Source organism: Muscardinus avellanarius, assembly GCF_963383645.1.
Source record: "Muscardinus avellanarius genome assembly, chromosome: 3".
NCBI lineage: Eukaryota > Metazoa > Chordata > Mammalia > Rodentia > Gliridae > Muscardinus > Muscardinus avellanarius.
The window spans coordinates 133,064,053-133,087,040 of record NC_137788.1 but is presented as its reverse complement, the minus strand read 5'-3'; the positions used below and the strand labels follow the sequence as shown (position 1 = coordinate 133,087,040).

The following is a 22,988-nucleotide window of genomic DNA, read 5'->3' as shown; positions in this document are numbered from 1 at the left end:
TCGGAAACAGAGTAATAATTAAAACATACCCATTTCCTTTTCCTAAACTTTCTTCCTTCCTAAGCTTAGGCGATGCTTTAAGATATTTCCTTTAAAACCGGGCGTGGTGGCGCACGCTTGTAATCCAAGCATTTGGGAGGCTGAGACCAGAGAATCACGGTTCGCAGACAGCCTCAGCTACTTAGTGAGGCCCTTTGCAACTCAGTGAGACCCGGTTTCAAAATAAAAGAATAAAAAATAGGGCAGGGGGTGTAACTCGGAGGTCAAATGTCCCTGGGTTCCATCCCCAGACCCGCAAAAAAAAAACCAAAACGATATTTCCTTTATAATCCATTTATTACAAATTAGTAATCCAAAAAATACCAACTTAAAATTACCTGCTTAGGTCATTATTATTAAACAGAGAATAGCTCCATAGGGGAAAGCACAAAGAATCCACATTTTCATGTGGTTTAAATATCTGGAACCAAAATTTCATATTGCATAACTGTGGAAAATGTCCAAACTTAAACAGTGGGAATATATCAACGATTAAGTAATATACACGTTGCAGCTACACATGATATCATATCCCCTGAAATTCACAACATCTCATCAAGTAAAATAAGACTGATATATTAACTTTTTTTTTTTTTTTTTTTTTTTGGTGGTACTAGGGGTGGAACCCAGAGGCTTTCTACCTCCAGGCTATACTCCCAGACCTTTTTAATATTTTATTTGGAAACAGGGTCTCACTAAGTTGCTGAGAGCCTCACTAAGTAGCTGAGGCTGGCTTCGAACCTGTGCGATCCTCCTGTCTTAGCCTCCCAAGAGCGGGGATTACAAGCGTGCGCCACCATTCCCGGCTTGAAATATTAAACTTTTGCTTTACACTTATTAGCTTTATTACACTTTATAAGAAAAAAATTAAATAGGCCCGTTAGGCAGTTTTGTTACCAATGAGTGGATTTTCCAATATTTTCCTCATCTAGTTTATGTTGCATAGCCTCTAATATAATCATTTTGTTTGAAAAACCACAATTTTTATAGTCAACATCATTAAGGTAAACTCAGTGTAGGAGAAACCCAATCATAACACATCATACAGTGTTTTATAAAGACTTTAGTAAAATGGATTCTCATTTCTTGATGATGAGACCATTTCTTTATGATGAACTAAAAGCCGAAGATAGAAGAACAACAGAAACTGAGCCCAGGCAGACATGACAGGCACTGATCAAGAACAAGTCGTTATGCAAATGGTTCCCTTCACATTCTTTGCCCTAAGAATCACACAGGGTGCAGTGGCTCACGCCTGTGCTCAGGAGGCTGCGGCAGGAGGATGGGTGGAGCCCAGAGGTTCAGGCCAGCATGGGCGACACACTGAAATCCAGTCTCAAAAATACAAAGCAAGCCGGGCGTGGTGGCAATGCTTGTAATCCGCGAGCTTGGGAGGCGGAGACAGGAGGATCATGCAGGTTCGAAGCCAGCCTTGCTGGCTTAAGAGACCCTGTTTCCAAATAAAAATAAAAATAAAAATAAAAATAAATAGGTCTGGGAGTGTAGCCCGGAGGTAGAAGGGTTTCCAGGAACCCCAGTACCACCAAAATAATAATAATAATAATAATAATAATAATAATAATAATAATAATACAAAGCAAGCTGGGCGTGGGGGTGCACACCAGTAATCCCAGTACTTGGGAGGCTGAGACAGGAGGATCGCAGGTTTGCGGACAGCCTCAGTAAGTAGAGAGTCTCTCAGCAACCTTGCAAAACCCTGTTACAAAATAAAAATAAGCCTGGCGTGGTGGCGCATGCTTGTAATCCCCACGCTTGGGAGGTGGAGACAGAAGGATCGCGCAGGTTTGAAGTCAGCCTCGCTGACTTAAGAGACCCTGTTTCCAAATAAAAATATAAAAAATGGGTGTCTGGGAGTATAGCCCGGAGGTAGAAGGGTTTCCAGGAACCCCAGTACCACAAATAAATAAATAAATAAATAAATAAATAAATAAATAAATAAATAAATATTAAAATTAAAGAAGGATGGGGTGTAGCACAAAGGTAGAATATTCCTGGGTTCAATCCCCAGTAACAGAAACACACACACACACACACACACACACACACACACCACCACCAACAACAACAACAACAACAACAACAACAACAATGCAGAATCACCAAAGGGGAAGTATGAGAAAGAAAATAGATCAAATAATATTATGTGCATATATGAGCATATCATTATGAATCTCATTATCGTATTCAATTACAGTGAGCAATAAGAAAATTAATTTTTAAAAAATTTGAATCTTACAACTACCCATTAAAAAGAGAGAGAGAGAGAGACAGAGAGAGAGAGAGAGAAGTGTTGGATGTGATGATACACACCTATAATCCCAGCACTTGGGAGACTGAGATAGGAAGATAAGACTCTGTTTTAAAACAAAAAAATAGTAAAAGGTAGAGGGTATAGCTTGGAGACAGATTCCTCTCAGTTCAGTCCCCAGCATCACAAAAAGAGAAAGAAAAAAAGAAAGAAAGAAGGAAAGAAAGAAAGAAAGAAAGAAAGAAAGAAGTGAAAAAATCATTATCACATAGGCAATAATATAATTGGAATTTTTCTTTTTTATGAGAAATCTACTGTATAAAGTACTAAACTTATCATGATACACCTTCCATAAGCAACCAGTGTTCAAAACATATTAATGTTAAAACACTCATATTAAGCTTGAGCAATGGAAGCTGAGTGAACTCAATATATAAATTGCTAATATCACCCCAGTATTCTAGTAAATTAGAGAGCGTGTGTTAGGGACATGTGGGCGAATGCTCCCTTGCACACTGTGGACCTGACAGAAGCTCTGGCCACGTTTCCTACCTAAACACAACAACAGAAGGGCTAAGTGGGAAGTTAATATGGAGAGGGGACAGAGTTGAGCTGGATGGAGGGCGTTCTGGAGCCAGAGGGTGGTGTTGACGGCAGCATCAACAATGTGAGTATATTTAATGCCACTTAACTGTACACTTAAAAATGATTAAGATGGCAAAATGTATATATCCAAAATTTATATTTCACCACAATTAAAAATAATTTTTTAAAATTACTGTAATTTCATATTAAAATTTTTCCTTGGGGGCTGGGATGTTATTTCCACTTCCCTGTGTGGCTCCTTTTAAAATTTTAACATCTATGCTGGGGGTGTGGCTCGGGAGAAGAGAGCACATTTCATAAGCACAAAGCCTTTGCTTCGATCCCCAGTCCCCCTCCCTAGGAAATTCTGTTTTAACATCTAGGATATTATATCTAACAAAAATGATCTGCTAGGGCTTGGTGATCTTGTGCTTTTTCGAAACCTCCTTGAATACACCAGGATAGTAAATTCACAATAGGCCTTCAATTAAGAAATATAAAGCTTAAAATTTGGTGACATGACACAGATAAAAAGGAGTCTAAAGAAATGTGTTTGGATTCCATTTAAAGCCAATAAGGGAAATATAAAGAGTTACTAGAAATCTTTCCTATTTTATTTTATATTTGGCAATCAGCATAAAAGCATTAAGAAGAAAGGCTGAAGCTTTAAAAATCATTCCTCCCAGGGAATTCAAGAGAAGCGGACTGGAGCACATGTGGCCCTTCATATTTCCTTCCTAAGAACCTTCAGGACAGGGTAGAAATTCAAGTCAGATAAGGGTAAGGAGCAGAAAACTAAGAAGAGATGCCACTGAGATGGGAGGATGGCAGGCTCGAAGTCTGCACTCAGTAAAACCCTGTTTCAAAATAAAATAATGGCAGGGGATGGTATAGCTAAGAGGTTGAGTTCCCCTGGGATCAATCCCCAGTACCCCACACAAAAAAAGCAATGTTATATAGGCCATAAAAGTGATCCCATTAGCCACATGGCAAGAGGTGCTAGGATGCTCCAGGAAAGAAGATGGCACAGCAGGCCCCCAACATCTTAAGGACAAGGCCCAAGGATGTTTTAAGAAACGTAGATTATTTACATCTCTGAGTTTTTGTACTGGAGGGACTTAACTTTCAGACCAACTATGCACAATATTCAGTTCATCTGAGGAAAAAGAACCCAAATATGTGAACATAAGTTCTTAATGAACTGTACCTAGAAGAAAGGACTCGCATCCAGGCTGTACCTGGAGGGAACGGAAACTCTGAATGGGTGACTGGACCAGATGGCTTCAAAGAAGGTTTCAACCCCAAGAAATTAAAGTCTGTGTCAAGGCCGCCTGGATACATGCGAGATATTCTGGGCTTTCAGGATGTGACCCTTGGTTGTGGTCAAATGACAAGGCCATTTTTTAACGGTATTCATGTGGCTAATCAGAGCTTAGAGTTCTCAGAACATGAGTAGCCAATTAGAAAATTAATTATTTTATAACTCTAAAATTATATATTATTGTCGATACTAAAATATCGAAGGTAAAAACACCAACATGATGTGTGGCGGGGTTAGTGTATATATGGAAAACAGCTCTCTGGAGGAAAGCTTTATTACTCCCTTAGGGCTTTCTTACAGAGTATGGATTTTTTAATTCCTAGTGGAATATTTTTCATACACCATTGCAGACTATTAAGTACCAGATATTACATTATGTAGTTTAAACTTTGCACTGCTGCATGAGAAAGACTTCCCTGTCGAGACAACTATTTTTTACGGTTAGCATTTTTTAATATGAAAATGAACACTCCTTTAGGGTAAGATCACCACGACGGGAATTTGGGAGAGTTTTATAACTTAACATATTCATCAATGTGTGCAGAAATTCTCTCAGGGGAGTAGGGCGAGGAAGGAAGGAAATACAACAGGAAGAAAGTTGTTTTTTTAATAACTTACAGTGTCAACACAGGGCAAAGCAATGGTATTTATAATGTTTGGCTTCCACTGGGCATAACTGAAAACAGGCACGGGACTGGCAATAGGGTGCTTGTAAGTTAAAAAAAAATGGTTTTAAAGAGCAAAGGGAAGTATGCATTACGATTCAGGCCAGTTAAAGGTACATTTGATAATGGTGGGCTATTAACTACTCACCTAGGGGAGACGCAGACCCAGAAATATTAAAAAGGCAATATAAATGCACTTTTCAGGCAATTCTTGAGAAAAGAGAAGATGCCTTGCAGAATTCTGGAGTCAAACGTGAAAATAAAATCTAAGCACTGGTGGTCATGTAAAAATATTCACCACAGAGTACTTGGATATCAGCATTTGGCAAAAGCGGGTAGGAAGTTTAAACAAAATTGACTACTCACTTGTAGACTGTGCCTCCGTTGCCATGGCCAAGGGTGTCTCGATACCGTATGTCTTGTTCATTCATCTCCACAAGAAAGAAAGAAAAACAAAAAGGGTGTCATGCTGTGGATGGAAATGTCAAGGAAAAGCAACTCTGGGCCATAAACAACAAGCAGTCTGGGTCATTTCAAGTTCAGCTGCAAGAACGAGAAGATCAATACAACATTTGCTGTCCAATTTATAAAAGACGATACCAAGGGACAAAGTGATGGAAAGTTTAATGACAATTTGTTTGCCTGGGTCATTTCATTAAAGTTTGATAAAAGGTGTCAAAATAGAATGATATAACATAGCTCAAAAGGGTCAGGTCAGAGATACTGATAAGAAAACAGTCTCCAGGACGGCATATAGCCAGTGCCGAACAGCTCTGCACATTACCAAAGTCAAACTTGTGAGGACGGCACACACGGACACACAGCCAACAACCTAATGTATGAGCTAGAAATAAGTCAGCCCTGGAAACTCCTCGGGTGACCCTACAATTAACAGCAGGCAAACGAACGGAATAGTGTTTATGATTTTCCTAGACTAAAAGGAGATTTTCTTTGCAAATGACAAATTAGTAAGGCAATAACTGCTATTATGCAGATGGAAAAGTGCCGAATCAATTCACTTTAAAATGCACATATAAGCCGGGCGTGGTGGCTCACGCTTGTAATCTCAGCATTCGGGTGGCTGAGACCTGGAGGATCGCAGTTTGTGGACAGCCTCAGCTATTTAGTGAGTTCCTCTGCAACTCAGTGAGACCCGGTTTCAAAATAAAGAATAAAAAAATAGGGCAGGGGGTGTAGCTCGGAGGTAGAATGCCCCTGGGTTCCATCCCCAGACCCGCTAAATAAATAAATAAATAAATAAATAAAATGCACATATGCACATATAGTCACCAGGCAAGGTGGTGCATGCTTGTAATCCCCACGCTTGGGAGGCGGAGACAGGAGGATCGCACAGGTTCGAAGCCAGCCTCGCTGGCTTAAGAGATCCTGTTTCCAAATAAAAAAGTATAATAAAAGGTCTGGGTGTGTAGCCCAGAGGTAGAAGGGTTTCCAGGAACCCCAGTACAACCAATAAATAAATAAATAAATAAATAAATAAATAAATAAATAAAATGCACATACAGTCAAACATTATAATGCATGAAGGAAAACATATAGGAATACAGTTTTTATAAACTAAGGCCTTTATAATTTACAAAACAGTTTACATATCAAGATCCCATAAAACCTTTCATACCGAATACTATTCTCATTAATATTAGGAACGGTAGGTGAATTATGTTAGTACCCACAAAATAACATTTTAAAGTTTTTAAGGAACTCTCTGAATAACTGCTCGTCAAATGACTTTAAGGCTAGTCAGTTTCTGTTTGATGCCTTTGGTGATTTTTTTTCATGCACACTGGTCCAGTTGCTTAAAAATTAACTGCCAACTTTATTCACTAAGTAGATTTAATAAAGGTGTTATTTTCCATAAAGCTAAAGCTTGGGAAAAGCCACAGTAAGCCCTGAAAAAAAAAATCAATTTCCAGGGAATTGCACTGCCTTGCATGGGCAGAAAATGGATGGAGTTTTTAATTCAATATCACTTGGAAAAAAAAGAGTTTGCTCTCAGACCATTACAAGTAAAGCTTTAAATATTTGCTCTACTCTGAACTTCCACCAATTGAATAAAGCAAGGCTTCATTTATCAAGGGAAATATTTTCTTCTATACATTTCTGAAGTTGAAGCTTCAGAGAGCTTGATAATTAGGAGTGCAGAGCAGGTAACAGGACCAGCTTGCTTTCCAAGTCGTTTTGCCAGTCCCTAAAAGAATATCGGCAGACGAATGTGGAAAGGCCAATCCGGCACCCAATCTAATTGTGGTACAACCTGATTGATGCAATTTACAATCAGTTAATTCCTGCACTTAGGGTCGGTGAGAAAGTGACAGGCACGTCAGGAAAACTGACAACTGTTTTCCTCTTTGAAGGAGACTCTCTTCTTTGCTACCTCTATTCTATAAATACAGGGGAAATGTTAATTTGAATAAAAGATGGGGCATGAAGGAAAGAAAAAACTCTACTATTCTGGAATAAATATTCTCAACCAGCAAGAAGGAAAGGTGGCTTCAGAGGCTAAACTAGCTGAGTCGCTATTTGGTTTACTCTGATCAATGAGAGATTGTAAAGAGCACTATCTATTGGCGGGTACAAATGGGCTACTAGGCCAATTCCCTAAGAACATTCTCTAGGTAATCTAAACATACCTCCAACAACCTAATTTGTGCCATTAACTTGCCTAACAAGCTATTCTCTCACTGTGGCTTGGAGTAAATTTCTAGGAAAGAGAAATTTCACTTACTCAAGTCTACACGTTCTGAATTAATAGCACTGATACATGAGGGTAAACATGATATAGGAGGACACTTGGGGGTCTCGGCTCTGTAAGTGTGTGGTCATATCCTCTCCACTGCTCCATAGGCAAAGGGTGTGAATGTCTCTGAGCCTCCGCACTATTATAATCCCAAAGCCACAGTCTTTTTGGTGCTCTGGCCCACTAGGTTATGAAAGAGAAGTGGCCAGCGTTCCTGGCATTCCAATCTAACCAGGAGTGGTAGGCATACAACATCATGAGAAGAGAGCCAGAGAGCCTTGGGGTGGAGTTAGGGAGAAGGGAGGAAGGCAAATGTTTGGTGCACAGGGACAACCCTGAGTGCTAAGTATTGTGTAAGCAAAGAAGACCAGAAAAAAAAAAGACCAAAATATAGAATCCCTCAGGTAATGAGGAAGATTGCAAAAGTCATATAAAGATAAAAATGGTTTTGAAGAGCAAGTTCTAGCTAGAACCATGCTGCTTTAAGAAAGTATCCATTTAAAAAAATGATTATCATTTGCAAGAAGATGGAAAGCCCTGGAGAACATTATGTTAAGTGAGATCAGCCAAGCACAGAAGGAGAAGGTACATATGTTTCCTCTAATATGCCCAAACTAGGGAACGTAGAGGATACCAGTGGGACTCCAGATAATGGAGGGGAAATATCAGCAAAGTTTGAATGGAAAGATAGGAGAGGAGGAAGGCTGATCTTGATTAATGAGGGCCTACATCTGAATATGTGTAAAATTATGAATATGACATGGTTACCCTGGACAACCATTGGTGGGAGGGGGGAAGGGAAAACGGGGGCGGGGGGAGAGGGCACCAAATATAGTTTAAATGTATACTATTTATGTTCAATAAAAAATTGTTAAAAGAAAAAAAATGATTAAAGAATCTCTGATGCTTTGAAGTTATATAGACCTTTTTCTGGCCTATGAACCAATTTATCTGTAATTTTTGTTTGTTTTGTTTTTATTGTTTTGGTACTGGAGATTAAACAGGACATTTTACCTCTGAGGCTAGACCTCCACACTACTTTATTTTTTTGTCTTGAAATGGTCTAAGTTGCTGAAACTGGCCTACAATCTGTGATTCTCCTGTCTTAGCCTCCCAAGTACTGACATTATAGGTGTGTATCACTATGCCCTGCTTAATAGGTTTTAATGTTTAAAAATATCAAGCTGAGCATGGTGGCACACGCTTGTAATCCTAACATTTGGAAGGCTGAGGCTGGAAGATCGTGGTTCTTGGACAGCCTCAGCTATTTAGTAAGGCCCTTCACAACTTAGTGAGACCCTGTTTCAAAATAAAGAGTAAAAAAAAACAGGCCAGGGAGTGTAGCTCGGAGGTCAAATGCCCTTGGCTTCCATCCCCAGACCTGCAAAAAAAAAAAAAAAAAAAAAAAATTCAGATTCTTTTTTTCTTTGCTAATTATGTCTCATTTTTTAAAAAGTGGAATTTTTGTTATATTTTGTTTTGAGACACAGTCTCAAAACTGTGGTCTTGAACTCCTGGACTTAAGTGATCCTGCAGCCCTAGCCTCCAAGAGCTGGTGTTATAAGAATGTGCCAACCCACCAGGCTAAAGAGAATATTTTTTTAAGGAAAACTATTAGAGCAGAGCTTGTGAATTGAATACCCCCCAAAAAAATCAAATTTTTAGAATTTTATATCTGATCAAAATAGGCTATTTTAATTGTTCTTAACTATGCAAAAATCATGAAAGGGTTTAACATAGCTAATAACATTTTTCCTTTTTAGATGAGCATTTAATTCGACTTCTCAAAATGAAGCCCAGGAACAGAGCTTATTATGAAATGAAGGTGAGATTTACAAACCTACAGAGTACTATATTTAATGTTATGACTAAAATCAAGCACCATAAAAATAGTTTTACAGCACCTTAAGACCACTCAGCCCAATTTGCTTAGGTTATATAACCAGCCGGTAACAACCAGTCAGCTAGAATGCCTCTTTCTTTCCACCCACTCCAGTTCAGTGGCACGCGTTAGCAGTTTGTCTCGGGTGCAGAACAGAGGACATCCCTCTCTAGCAATGGCTTCTGGCCCAGAGGAGGGCAAACCATCAAGTGAAAGGCACTCACAAGGAAAAAGCAATTTCATTAGCTGTGTTTGTTTTTAAGAAGAGAAATGTCTTAGAAATCATTAAGCTCTTTCAGTTGAAAAGTTTTTTTTGGAAAAAAAAACTTTCAGTAAAGATGCCATATGATTTTTAAATGTAGTTTGGTTTCCCTTCTTAACTAAAAAATGCAGGTAAGGAGCAGAATAATAGGTATGAAGAAGGAGGAAGAAAAAGCCACAAGAGCTCCAATTCCTATACAATTACTACTACGTGTCAAGAGCCAAGAAAGCAAATGACCTGGGAGAAATGACTGCCAGGGTTCCTGCTTCTGCTGAGAGAGAGACAGGGTCCCAGGAAGAAATAAAGACAGCAGCCACCCGGGCAGTCAGGCTGTGTTAGTGCAGGTGGAAGAGGGCGCTGTGTGGTTGTGACTTACGTACAGTCTTGTTTTCGGTTCGCTCCTTAAATGAGATCTAAGATGAACCACTAGAATCCAAGAGTTTTATACTCTAGTGATGATTCAGTTTCTAAAGCTAATTTTATAGTCTATACCTATTTTCTCTCCCTTTTTCCTCTAAACTTGAATTTTTTTCTCAAGACATCTGAAGTTCTTAAAAACAGCCAAAGAGAGCTGGGCGTGGTGGCACACGCTTGTAATTCCAGCATTTGGGAGGCTGAGACAGGAGGATCCAGGTTCGTGGCCAGGTTCGGCTACTTAGTGAGGCCCTTTGTAACTCAGTGAGACCGTGTTTCAAAATAAAGACTAAAAAATAGGGCTGGGGGTATAGCTTGGAGGTCAAATGCCTCTGGGTCCCAATCCCAGTATGGAAAAGAAAAAAAAAAGGCAGCCAAACACGCAGTAGGAGCAGAATTAGTTCTAGATCTGTTACTTTATAGTACATTAACACTTGACTTAGCAGGAACAGGAAATATTGTCACTCTTAAAAAATCTAAAGGATAAAAAGAGGAAAAATAACTTTGAGATGCAAAATTCAAAGTCACATATCCTTGGAGTCACTGTGCACTTTCCAAATCCTTTAAACTGACTCTTTGGGCTATTTCCAATCAGCTTCAAACCCAGGGCCAATGTTAAACAGATGATGCCACGCTGCAGCTGAGTGGGAAACCACTCCCAGGAAACACAGCAGCGAGGCTGACCTGCAGCCTCAATACAGCATGTCAAAATACCTTATATTTTAAGCTGAGAAAATGGAACTCTCCATCAGAAGGTGGTAACAGAAAAACAACATCTCCATTCCAAAGACTAAATGTTAAAACTCTTAAAACAGTGCTTGATTTAATACATTAATGAAATTAATGGAGAAAATGAAATGTAGTTCAATTATGAATTAGCAAAGAAAACATTCTTTGTTTATTGGCTGCCTATGTTAGGAAGAATCAGTACCTATGGCTTATAAATCATTAAAATAAAAATGCTCAATTAATCCTTATTTTATATGTAAAGGTCTAAAAGAAACCAGTCCTATCACTAGACCTTTCACAAATCGAAGCAATAATGGTTTCAGAAGGCAGTCACACTCTATGAGCAGACAATTGGAGAGATTTAGTAAATCCCACTTTATAGAGCAGAGACTAATCGGAAAACACAAGCCAGTCAAATGTTTCTTATGAACTGTTGACACTATATCAATGCTGAATCAATTGGTGGCATTTACCCTGAGTGACAGAAAAGAAATAAATATTTATATCACATAACCTATATCAATGAACCCAGGCAGAAAGCTATTTCTAGCCTGTCAATATTTGATTATCTTGAAGAATCATGTCCCTTTCTTTTAATGATTAATATGAATTCCTTATTAAATCTAAGTGGAGGCTAGTGGAAAGGCAAATCATTATAAACCACTAAAATAAAATAAAATAAAATAAAAACTACGCTCAAGTGTTAAAGTATCGTTAAATGTGACTTACATCTTCCATATCAAGTGGTGTCAGTGTTCAGCCCAGAATGTCTGCTGCCCACACTGTGCAGGCTCCCTCGCAGCAAGGCTACCTCACACATTTAGTTCCTCTACAGCCCAGCTGAGGAATTACTATAAGGAGGTATATCAAAAGCTTCCAAAGGCAGATTGTTTTTGTTTTTTGAGTGAGACTAAATATAAAAGAAGCCTACCCTTAACAGAAAGAAAACGCCATATTATTTAATGTGGGGTTAGCACCTTCCCAAGGGAAAGCAATAAACAATCTTTAAGTGTCAAAAATCATTCCCGTGACAATCTCCTACCACAGAGAACCTCATAACTGAGACTACTAATATATTTATGATACTGTTAAAACATTAGGAACATTTCAGATTTTTTTTTTTTTGTAGTGGAAATAGACTGGCTTTTGTTTTTTCATTTTTGAAAGAGGAATCTATGACAGGTTATTTTCCATTGCCTGGGCTGAACAAATGTAGTTAAAGCTTCTTAATTTATGTCAATTTTGAAATATATTTTCCAGCTGGAGAACACAACTGACTTGTACATAGATTACAATTAGTAACTAGAATGCAAGCACGTTGAAGATACATAAATATCCTGGGCTTGGTATTTCTGCTTTTTCATACTGGTTCTGCAAACATCCAGGGCACTGTGTGGAGAGGGGGCTACAGACGTGAACTCCGTCTAAACAAGCCTTTAGCTGCCTAACGGTAAAAGTATTGGGCAAATGTGATCTAAAACTGGGGAGCTGGAGACACAGCTCAGAGAGCTTGCCTAGCGTATGTGAGGCCGTGGGTTCAATCCCCAGCACTGCCCCCCACACACACTCTAAAATGTTGAGACTAATGAGATTATACACACATACAACATCAGATTCTCCTTGGCTGTAAGTGGAATATCGAAGGACTAGAGTTCACACTCACTGCCTGACCAACACTGTCAGGACCAGATCAACTTAATTTTTTCTAACTGTATTCAAGAGATTATGTGCTAAATTAAAAAGGCTTTCAGAATAACTACTATACCGTGACCGTGGAGGCACGCGCATCGTTAGGCCACAACGTTACGTGCGACGTTACAGGACAAGCGTGAGGACCCAGCTTTGTCTCCTGACGGGCCCCACTACAAGTACTTGATTCATGAGATGTCAATGGGACTTGGAGAGGTCAGCGTGTGAAGGCACCGAATAAGCATCTGAGATAATTAAGATTTCAGCCTTCGAAACATGGACGGGAAGTGAACAGCAGTTAAGAAAATCAATAAGAGTCTTTTATTTGCAGTGACACAGATGTCTCAGTCAATAGAGCCTAATAGGCAGGCTTGATCGCAATGGACAGGCGTCTGCCTCCAAGGCTATCCAAGGGCTCCCACTATAACAAACATTAAACCGCATTTATGCTGCTATTGAAGAATCGAGGACCCTGTAGGTAGCTTAATTTACCAGCATACGTTTAAAAGCACTATACGATTTTAGAAGTGACCATTTACTTGAAACAAAATTAGTGAGAAATAACTGGCCCGTAGGCCCCTTTCCCCCCCACTGGCTGGGTTAGGTCATTCGGCCTCAAATGGACCGTTGACCAGGCAAACCAAGGTCTCTGGAAGCCCAGGGATTTTATGTGCCAAAGGTCTGCTGTTCTTCTGTAACCCTCAAGAGCCAGTGTTCATTTCTAGACAAAAGAAGGACGTATGGTTAAGAAAGTAACAGTTTTTCCTGTTCTCCCAAAAGATAATGAAAGAAAGAATCTTCTCAGAATACAGGGCCATTTCAACAACCCATGGGTCGACACACTTGTTCCGAGCTGATTGACTTTTTTAAGCTGGGATGGTAGCAGGGCCTGCGTACGGTACTTCAATCTGCTGGGAGTGAAACCCATTAGCACAGTTTGAAAAAACGTGCTGCAAATTGCTCTGCCAATCAAATTACGCCATGCTCTTCATTTATGACATGAAGAAATCCACAGACTGTTGCGTAATAAGTTTATGGTTAAAATTCTGAATAGTAGTAACTTACTATTATTTGAAAATCTTAATCTCTAATAATACCTACCTGGCCATTGGCTAATATTTTTTTTAGTTCAGCAGAAGACTTCTTTAAGCTGAAAAAGAAAGATAAAATTATTAGTGTTGTGATCACAAAAAAACTTTGAAAACCACTGAAAATTCCAGATTAAAATAATCTTTGCCTTTCGGCATAGACATGGCGCACGCTCTTCTCCTTGTAACTAGTTGAATGCCAAAGGTATCAAGGAGGAGACCCCGTTAGTAATCCACAGCAATAAAGAGCCTACAGTCAAGAGGAAGCTACAGTGCTTTTATGGACAACAGTGGTAACTTTTTAGTCATTATTTCTGCTGCCTTTGGGAAGCCTTTCAGTGGCGATTTATACAGACACTGTCATCTGCTAAACACAAAATATTTAACAATGCGCTCTGAGAATGGTCACAGCAAACAAGGATTACAGAGCTTCACGAGAGTAAATAGATGACTGAAATCCTGATCTTTTACTACAGTTAAAAGTTGCAATTCAACTTCCTGAGAAGCAAATGGATAGTAATAAATATTGGTCCTCAACAGCTATGTGATCTAAAGCCAAGTTCCTTATCCTCTCTGAACTTCAGTTTTCTCTTTCTATAAAATGGGAGAAATATCCGCTTTACTGGGTAACCAGGACAATTAAATATTACAAAATAACACTGTGCCTTGTACACAGTGGGTGTACTTTTATTAATAAAATCAATAAATTATAGCTGCCTTCTCTTTTCTTTGCTTTCCTCTCAGTATGAGACTCAGCTCCCAGTGTTATTTAGGGAACATTAAAACATTCTCTGGATATAGATGGCCATGTTTTGTAGCTCAGATACGGAGGTATCCCCGAAGGCCTTTATGGTAAAGCCTTGGTCCCTGGGTGGGCACTACCAGGAAGTGATGGAAACTCTAAGAGGCAGGGTTTGAGGTAGCTGGGAGGCACGCTCTCAACGGGGATTGTGGGATGCTGGTCTCTCTGCCTCTCTGCCCCCCACCCTGCCGCCACGAGGTGCGCAACTTTCTCCTCCGCACGCTCCCCCCATGATGTGCTGCCTCACCACAGGGCCTGAAACCTCCAAAATAACCCTTCCCTCTTTGTTAGATGGCATCTCAGGCATTCACCAGAGAAAAAGAAAGCTAATTAATACACTATGGTTAAAATTTATGTGGATGAGCTTAGTGAAAAAACTCTTCTTAAGAAGGAAGAGTAAGCCGGGCATGGTGGTGCGCGCTTGTAATCCCAGCATTCGGGAGGCTGGGACCAGAGAATCGCGGTTCGCGGACAGCCTCAGCTACTTAGTGAGGCCCTCTGCCAACTCAGTGAGACCCGGTTTCAAAATAAAGAATTAAAAAATAAGGCAGGGAGTGTAGCTCAGAGGTCGAATGCCCATGGGTTCCATCCCCAGACCCACAAAAAAAAAAAAAAAAAAAGAAGGAAGAGTAGCCAAAGGAAGCTCTGAAGTTCGTCTAGCTTAATGATGAGTTATAACTGTACACATCCGCCCGGCCAGTAGAGTGGTGCACAAAATAGCACCTCTGCAGCCAGGGTTCTATTTGACGTTGAAGGTGCCTTAATTCTATTCCTGATCTAACCACTCCACCTCTACCCATCTTCCAGATTTACTTTCTCCCCAAGTTAGTTATCACTGTCAATGTCTTTCTTGCTGCCATATCCTCCCCCAAGATAGGATGCCCCCTGAAAACACAGACCACTTCTTATTCTATATATCCCGTTATCTGTCTCAGCCCGTGGCTTGCTAAGTGTTCAACTTGTTGTTCTGGTTGTAATCATGTCATAGCAGTAGTCAGAGTAACACAGGAAAACATAAAGATTTAAAAAAAAAAAAAAACAGCCAGTATGGTGGCACATGCCTATACTCCCAGTATTACTTAGAAGGCTGAGAAAAGAGAACCACAGATTTGAAGCCAGCCTCAGCAACTTAGTGAGACCCTGACTTGTTTGTTTGTTTGTTTGTTTGTTTGTGGCACTGGGGTTCCTGGAAGCCCTTCTACCTCCAGACTACACTCCCAGACCTATTTTGTATTTTTTTATTTGGAAACAGGGTCTCTTAAGCCAGCGAGGCTGGCTTCGAACCAGCGCGACCCTCCTGTCTCCGCCTCCCAAGCCTGGGGATTACAAGCGTGCGCTACCATGCCCGGCTGAGACCCTGTTTTTGAAAAGAAAAAATAAAATAGAACTGGAGGTGTAGCTAGAGGTAGAATGCTCCTGGGTTTAATCCCCAGCACCACACAGACATACACAAGCAAGGACCATAAAATTAGCTGGGTGTGGTGGCTCATATCTGTATATCCAGTACTTGGGAGGCTGAGACAGGAAGACCACAGGCTTGAGGCCAGCCTCAACAACCTAGCAAGAACTTGTTTCAAAATTAAACACAGGGGCGGGCCAGGTGTGGTGGCACACGCTTGTAATCCCTGCGTTTGGGAGGCTGAGACAGGAGGATCGCGCAGGTTTGAAGCCAGCCTCAGCTACTTAGTGAGGCTCTCAGCAACTTAGTGAGACCCTGTTTCCAAATAAAATATAAAATAGGACTGGGAGTGTAGCCCAGAAGTAGAAAGCCTCTGGGTTCCACCCTCAGTACCACGAAAAAAAAAAAAAAAAAAAAAAAAAAACAGGGGCAGGACAGGGGAGCTGGCATATAGCTCAGAGGTAGAATGCTCCTGGGGTCAATTCTCAGTATAGATAGATAGATAGATAGATAGATAGACAGACATATATATACATATATACATATATACACATACACACATATGAAAACATCAGAAAATAAAAAAACTTAGAAGTAATATGAAATATGCACACATCCCATTTAGTATCTTTACTATACTACATTTGAGAAAAATCTCAGGCTTCAAGTTTGGCCACACATTCAAGTTGTAATTATCCTCCTTTCTAAATACTCCTTAACATTCTACTATATCCCACACAAGACGATGGAGCCTCAGCCCTTACTTGTCTGAGTTTTATGAGATATACCCTCACCCAAGGGTTTTAGACTTTAATAATGTTCCTCCGAGTCTAAAAGTCCGTGCACTAAAGTGGCAGTTAAGAATTTTGTAGATTGAGACTAACCCTGAAACACCAAGAACTAAACAGCTGCCTATAGTCATTCCAAGTAACAAAGTGATAACAACAACTACCATCCATGATGACCACTGCCAGACGCTGTGCTAAATGCTATCACCCATTATCCTAATCTAATCCTCACGGTAACTGCATCGTTTAAGGTTATAATTATTATCCTTAATTTATGGAGGAAACTAAGGTGCAGACCTTGCTCAAAGTCAGTCAGTCTCTCCCTCTCTCTCTCTTTCTTTCTCTCTCTCTCTCTCTCTCTCTCTCTCTCTCTCTCTCTCTCTCTCTCACACACACACACACACACACACACACACACACACACACACACCTTTTTTTCTGGGAAATATTTAAATCCTAGCATTCCCACAAATGGCTTCCAATTGGATTGTTCCAATTATATTATAAAGACAAAAATAACCAAACAAAGCCTACACGATGCTTCACAGATACTCAATTATGTCATAAACTTGAAATAACATTTTGATTCATTGCATTTACAAAATGCCTTTCATCCAAGAAACAAAACGTAATTCCTTAATATGGCTTCATCAATCTTACTAACACCAGAGGTAGATAGATGGAAAGTTTAATCATCCTAATTTTACATAAAGAGAAAGGCAAGTTGTTTAGGAAGGGCCTTGCCTTGGCAGTGAGATCTGAATTCAGTAATTATGACCTAGGAGCACCGTGTGGATTAGTAAGCTCAGTTTAATAAACAGTCATTCACCTAAGGCAAAGAAAAGAGCAATTCTTGCTTTGAGAGTAACAGAGGAAAACCTTTTATTTCATTTATTCTGGCAATATCTGGCTACCAACTTGGTCTGGTTAAAAAAAAAATTGTGGGTCTGGAAATGTGGCTCACATTTACTAGTATACAAAAGGCCCTGAGTTCAATCCCCCCATCCCCCGCAACACACACACACAAAAATGTATCTAGAAATTTATTTGTGATTCAGTCTATTCAATATTTCATTTACCTGTGTGTTCACAGTGACTGGAACCATCAAAAACTCATTTTTAAAAAAATTTTAAATTTCAATGTCATATAATTGTAACCTGGAAGAGATTTTTTTAACACTTGAAGCGAGACATTGAAATATCCAAAAAACAAAAAGGTAGAGAATCAGAAAGCTGAATGGGTTGAGAGAATTCAATCCAGAGATAAAATTCAAAGGGAATATAAACACATACAGGCATTTCATCCACTCATTTAAGCATGATTAACTATCTCCTACAGGAGAAGTAGGAAGTAGGAAGTAGGACTTCCACGATGAATATACTGTAGTCACTGTCCTCAAAGAGCACTGAGGCTGCCGGGGACAGATGTGATTATACCAACCACACTGTGCTCACTGCTACAGTAAACAGCAGCATGGGATTCTAGGAATTCATAGAAGTCCCTGAGTACACTTAGATGAGTGATTTGGTCCACAAAGACAACCAAGGTTAGCGGACTGAAGGTGAAGATCATGAATAAGGGGCATGCAATAAACACCTGTTGCTTAGTCATCAACCTGAGGCGCGGAATACAGCCAGCCTACCGTGGCATTAAAGTCGCCTATAGTAGAACTTTTTCAAAGAACATCCTCTCATACCAGGAATCACCATGGGAGCAAACTGTCATTACTACTTGTGAGGTTGTCATATCCCTAAGTGAAGATGTCACCGACAAAAGGCTGAGAACCACTAGATTATTAAGTAGTCTCCAAACTTCTGTTCAACCAAATACTCCGTGAATGTACATGATAATTTTTTAATATTCAAGCTAATTCTTACATGTTGTTATAATGAAAGTGGGAGAAATCAGACATGGCAGCACACACCTGTACTACCAATACTTGGGAGGTTGAGACAAGAAGATTGCAAGTCTCAGGCCAGTCTTGGCAACATAGTGAGATTCTGTCTCAGAATAAAAATATAAGTGGCTGAGATACAGTTCAGCGGTAAAATGCCCCTGGGTTCAATCCCCAGTATCACATATATACACAAAAAAGCGAATGTTGGAGAGTTGGAAAATGGTCCTGCTTTTTTCTTTCCAACTCCATCTTGCTTTTTATATCATGATGAAACTTGACTTAAAACTCCAGGGAAAACCTTTGTTCTTCCTCAGGGTCCATGATCAGTCTGCATGGGCAACACCTTTACTGGAAGCAACAGTAACAATGAGATGCTCTGCCTCCTTGGAGCTATGTGGACCAAACAGCCTCCGCCCCATGCCTCCGCTCCATGGGGTCACAGCTCACACGGGAGCATGGAGAGAGAAGCCAGAAAACACCACCAGCAGGGTCACAACCTCTGGGGAGAACTGAAACACCTGCCTCGTGGTGGCAGGGAAGACGACTGACTGAGGAGTTGCCAGGCTGACTGTACCCTAAGATGAGAGAAACTGTTTAAGTAGAAAACACCCTGGACAAGCCGTGTGTTCATATCGGGAAAGCTGAGGGTAGATACACTGACACCATAATAAAACATTCAGGGCGCTGACTCCGGAGGAGGGGACCGGCATGAGAAGACGGAGCAGGAAGGAGAGACTTCAGTCACCACAGTAAACCCACAGGCCACAGAATCAAGACTGAGTGAAGACGGAGAAAGCGGCATCCACAGGGAAGCAGAGGCCTGCGCTACATCTCAGCCAGGAACGCGCCGTGGCACATTGGTTACAGCCCTAAATTCAGGCTTTTCTGGCTCACTGTTGGGTTTTCAGTCGCCAGTGCGAATCAATCCATGTGAAGTAATCGCCCTGGGGGTGCCCTCCACGATAGTAATGCGAGATTAAATATTATTGGCTGAGTAACTGAGTGAAAAACCAAAATTAAACAGGTTATTCCATCTACCCGAGGACCCTGTTAGTCTGGCGGTAAGCTCTCAAGCTTACAGGAACACACTGCAAAGGCTCAGGTCTTTAGTATCCATCTAATTTGGGACAATGTTAGCATAAATTCATGGAAACTTTCTTCTTGTTAGAGCCGTGTTATTTCCCATGTGATCAAAGACACACCTAATGAGGGACACGGCCGGTCACTTCAAACCTCACCACTTTACTCTTCCCTGCCTCTTTCTGGTGAAGATGCCAAAGGATAATGGCGCTGCCAAAATATAGGCAAGCAAGAAAAAATTCATGAGCATCAACAACTCACAAATCAGATCCTCGAGGCATGAATCAAACGCTGGATTTTCTGATTAATATGGAGACAGACAGGAAAACCACTCTACAGACCAAATACTCTGACATGTCTAATTTCTTTGATGCGAGGTCCTTTCTCTTTAGCCAACATGAAGCTTGAGCTATCTAGCAGGATGAATTCCTTCTGGCCACAGGCGCATTTTTTGGTCATACAGAAGAGGTGTCATCCCGCGAGCTTCTTCCACCTCCTACCCCAGCCTTGTAGACAGCCAGGCCAGGGTGCGCTCCCCTCCTTGTTCTCACCTATTGCTTGGAAGTGAATTTGAGACTGCTGGGCTGGTGTGTTGAGAGGGTCCGGCCCGGGTATTCACCTACAAGTAAAGAGAGAGTCTTCATCAGGCAGTGTTCTGAGGACACAGTTCTAATTAACCTATAATTTGCCACAAATTCCTCATTTCGCTATGAAGGTTAATTAGCTTGTTGCTAGACAGACCCACAGTTGGAGTCTATTCGGTATATAGGTTATCGAAGTGTACAGTTGTGTGTTACGTAATTCTATATTCTTGCTGTTATTCAACTACTTAAAGAGTGCTGGGAAAGGAGAGATGAACGGAAGAAGATTTCAAGTTGCTACCTAGAACACACAAAACACAATATGCCAGACAGAGTATGAATATATCACAGGGGTCAGTAGTGAACCTAAGGTATCATATCCTCCCAGCTTCAAAACCGAGCAGAACTGCTTCTTATTCCCTGAAAAAGTGAAGCCCAAATAATTAATTATAAAATATTTGAGCCTAAAAAGACAGTCAGCTTTTCTTTCAGATGTGAAACCTTAAGCGGAAATCCAGAATCTCAAATATATAGATCAATGAAAAGACATTAACTAGATAATATGTTTCTGAAATATCAAAAAGAGAGAGAGAGAGATTCTGTGTGCAATATACTTATATGCTTAATTAATCACTGAATTCTCAATTGAATCGATCTTTGTAGAGACCAGTACATAACCAGGATCATCTTGAAGAAACTGACCAACAAAATGATTCTAAATAATTAAAAATACAGCATAAAAACCCCAGTATACAAACATACATACATAGAGAGCAAATACTACAGATGAATCCCCCTCCGCCTCTCTTTAAAAAAAAAAAAAAAAAAAAAAAAAAGGATCGCTTGTCAGAGCCCGAGAAAGTGCAGTTTTATTTGACATTTCAATAAGTGGAACACAGCATTACAAATCCATCTAACTTTACTGAAACAATTATTGAAATTCGTACCTTCAGGCCATGTATGTTCCGTTCCCCAGGAGGCTTGCAGGCTGAAACAGTAATTGACTAAATTGTAGAACACATCAGGGCCATTTACAAATTTGCTCAAAATGAATCGTTTAAAAAGAAATGAGGGTGACACCAAAATTAGCAGAGAGAAATGATTGAAAAGTGGCTCCCAAGACCCAAAGTGGGAATTAGGAACCAGGCTTTAACTTGCAGGAGTGGGCATTTATAAATGCAAAGAGCCTCTGCCACCACCTCATATAGATTTCAATTCCTGCTTAAAACATATAAAAATCAAGTTCGATGAGCTAAAATGGTCACATTCCTTTCATCGTTCAAATTCCCGCAATCCCCTTCACTCTATTACACTGTATATCTGCTACCTATTAAACTACTTTGACAACGGCTGAGGATTTGGGGGTTTGTTTTGGTGTGGGGGTGGGTGCAGGCTCTCTGAATGCCAGAAACATCACTAGAGCCTCGAGGATGGACTATTCTATTCCAGTTTGCTTACCCATTTGCATTAGCCATAAGCAGTCAAATGTATTAAATAAACTACAGATATACATCTAATTTCATTACCTGTCCTGCAAATCTTGACATCTGCTAATATTTAGGTCTAAAGATGAAGCAGTACCAGGAAAGACGTCTTTCCTGACACCATCCTGAGTTACAGGTTAGGACTTTTCCAGTTCGGCCAATGCTGCTTCATCAAATATTGAAAATGCACAAGCTTCCTGCCCGTGTTAGAGACTGCTTCCATCTGAGAAGTATCGTGCCCTACAGATTGTATGTTAAGGGGCTGTCAATTTTGATTGATTGTTTGAGGAAGGATGAATTTGATTTTTTCCCCCTCCTCTCCATGTACATGTATTTTTTCTGTTTCTGACAACAAGAAACAGAACTGCTTAATAATAAGATATGGGTAGTAATTATAAAGTATAAGTTGCTTTCATTTTGTATATTTCTAGTAAATTCTAATTTAGTATTTTACTGGGGAATATATCTCAACCTTATTCAAAGGTTTTTTTTAATTTATCTTTCTAAAATACATTAAAATTAAGACTCCAAATCTTTCCTAAATTGGAAATTAACTTTTTTGAACAAAACAGTAATCACATGCATCTGATGTCCGGTCCTTACGGGACCAACCATCAAGTACTTCCTGAGACAACACTTCAAAATATTTTCCCTGAGCCGGGTGTGGTGGCGCACGCTTGTAATCCCAGGATTTAGGAGGCTGAGACCCGAGGATCGCAGTTCGCAGACAGCTTCAGCTACTAGAATGAAGCCCTCCGCAACTTAGTGAGACCCTGTTTCAAAAAAAAAAATAAAGAAAGAATAAAAAATAGGGCTGGGGGTGTAGTTCGGAGGTCAAATGCCCCTGGGTTCTACCCCCAGACCCGCAAAAATATATATATATATTTTTTAAAATTATATATTTTATAATATATAATATATTTAAATAGATATATTAAAATATATAAATATATTATATATATAAATATATTTTCCCCTGAAATAACCAGTGCATTCATAGACTTCATTTAATAAGAAATTGGCTAACCAAAGCAACGAAAGAAAAGCATCCCGCCTTTGCTCTGGTCTCAACACCTGCCTTGCTCCTCAGCTGCCTTTCCTAATTTTCTTAATTGAAGATCTGTAAACCGCACTCCAAAAATCCAGTAACCTCATATATTCTAAAGTTACAGAGGCAAAAGTTACTATAATGCTAGTGGATTTTCACACTTACTAATATTTAACACATCTTTTTTTTTTTTTTGTAGTACTGGGGTTC

The 22,988-nt window shown here is 39.9% G+C and overlaps 1 protein-coding gene across 3 annotated transcripts in view; it reads right to left on the bottom strand.

Moving 5' to 3' along the window:
* The window catches only part of MAP2K5 (mitogen-activated protein kinase kinase 5), a gene marked incomplete at both ends in the record, with an annotated part of 273,181 nt that overhangs the window by 202,891 nt on the left and 47,302 nt on the right, over positions 1 to 22,988 (bottom strand). For all 3 annotated transcript variants that reach the window (XM_080690438.1, XM_080690439.1, XM_080690440.1), the window contains 4 exons: positions 5,246 to 5,310; positions 13,712 to 13,760; positions 20,217 to 20,284; positions 21,194 to 21,234. In XM_080690438.1, the coding sequence (XP_080546564.1) occupies positions 5,246 to 5,310; positions 13,712 to 13,760; positions 20,217 to 20,284; positions 21,194 to 21,234 (223 nt within the window). The remainder of the gene's footprint in view (positions 1 to 5,245; positions 5,311 to 13,711; positions 13,761 to 20,216; positions 20,285 to 21,193; positions 21,235 to 22,988) is intronic.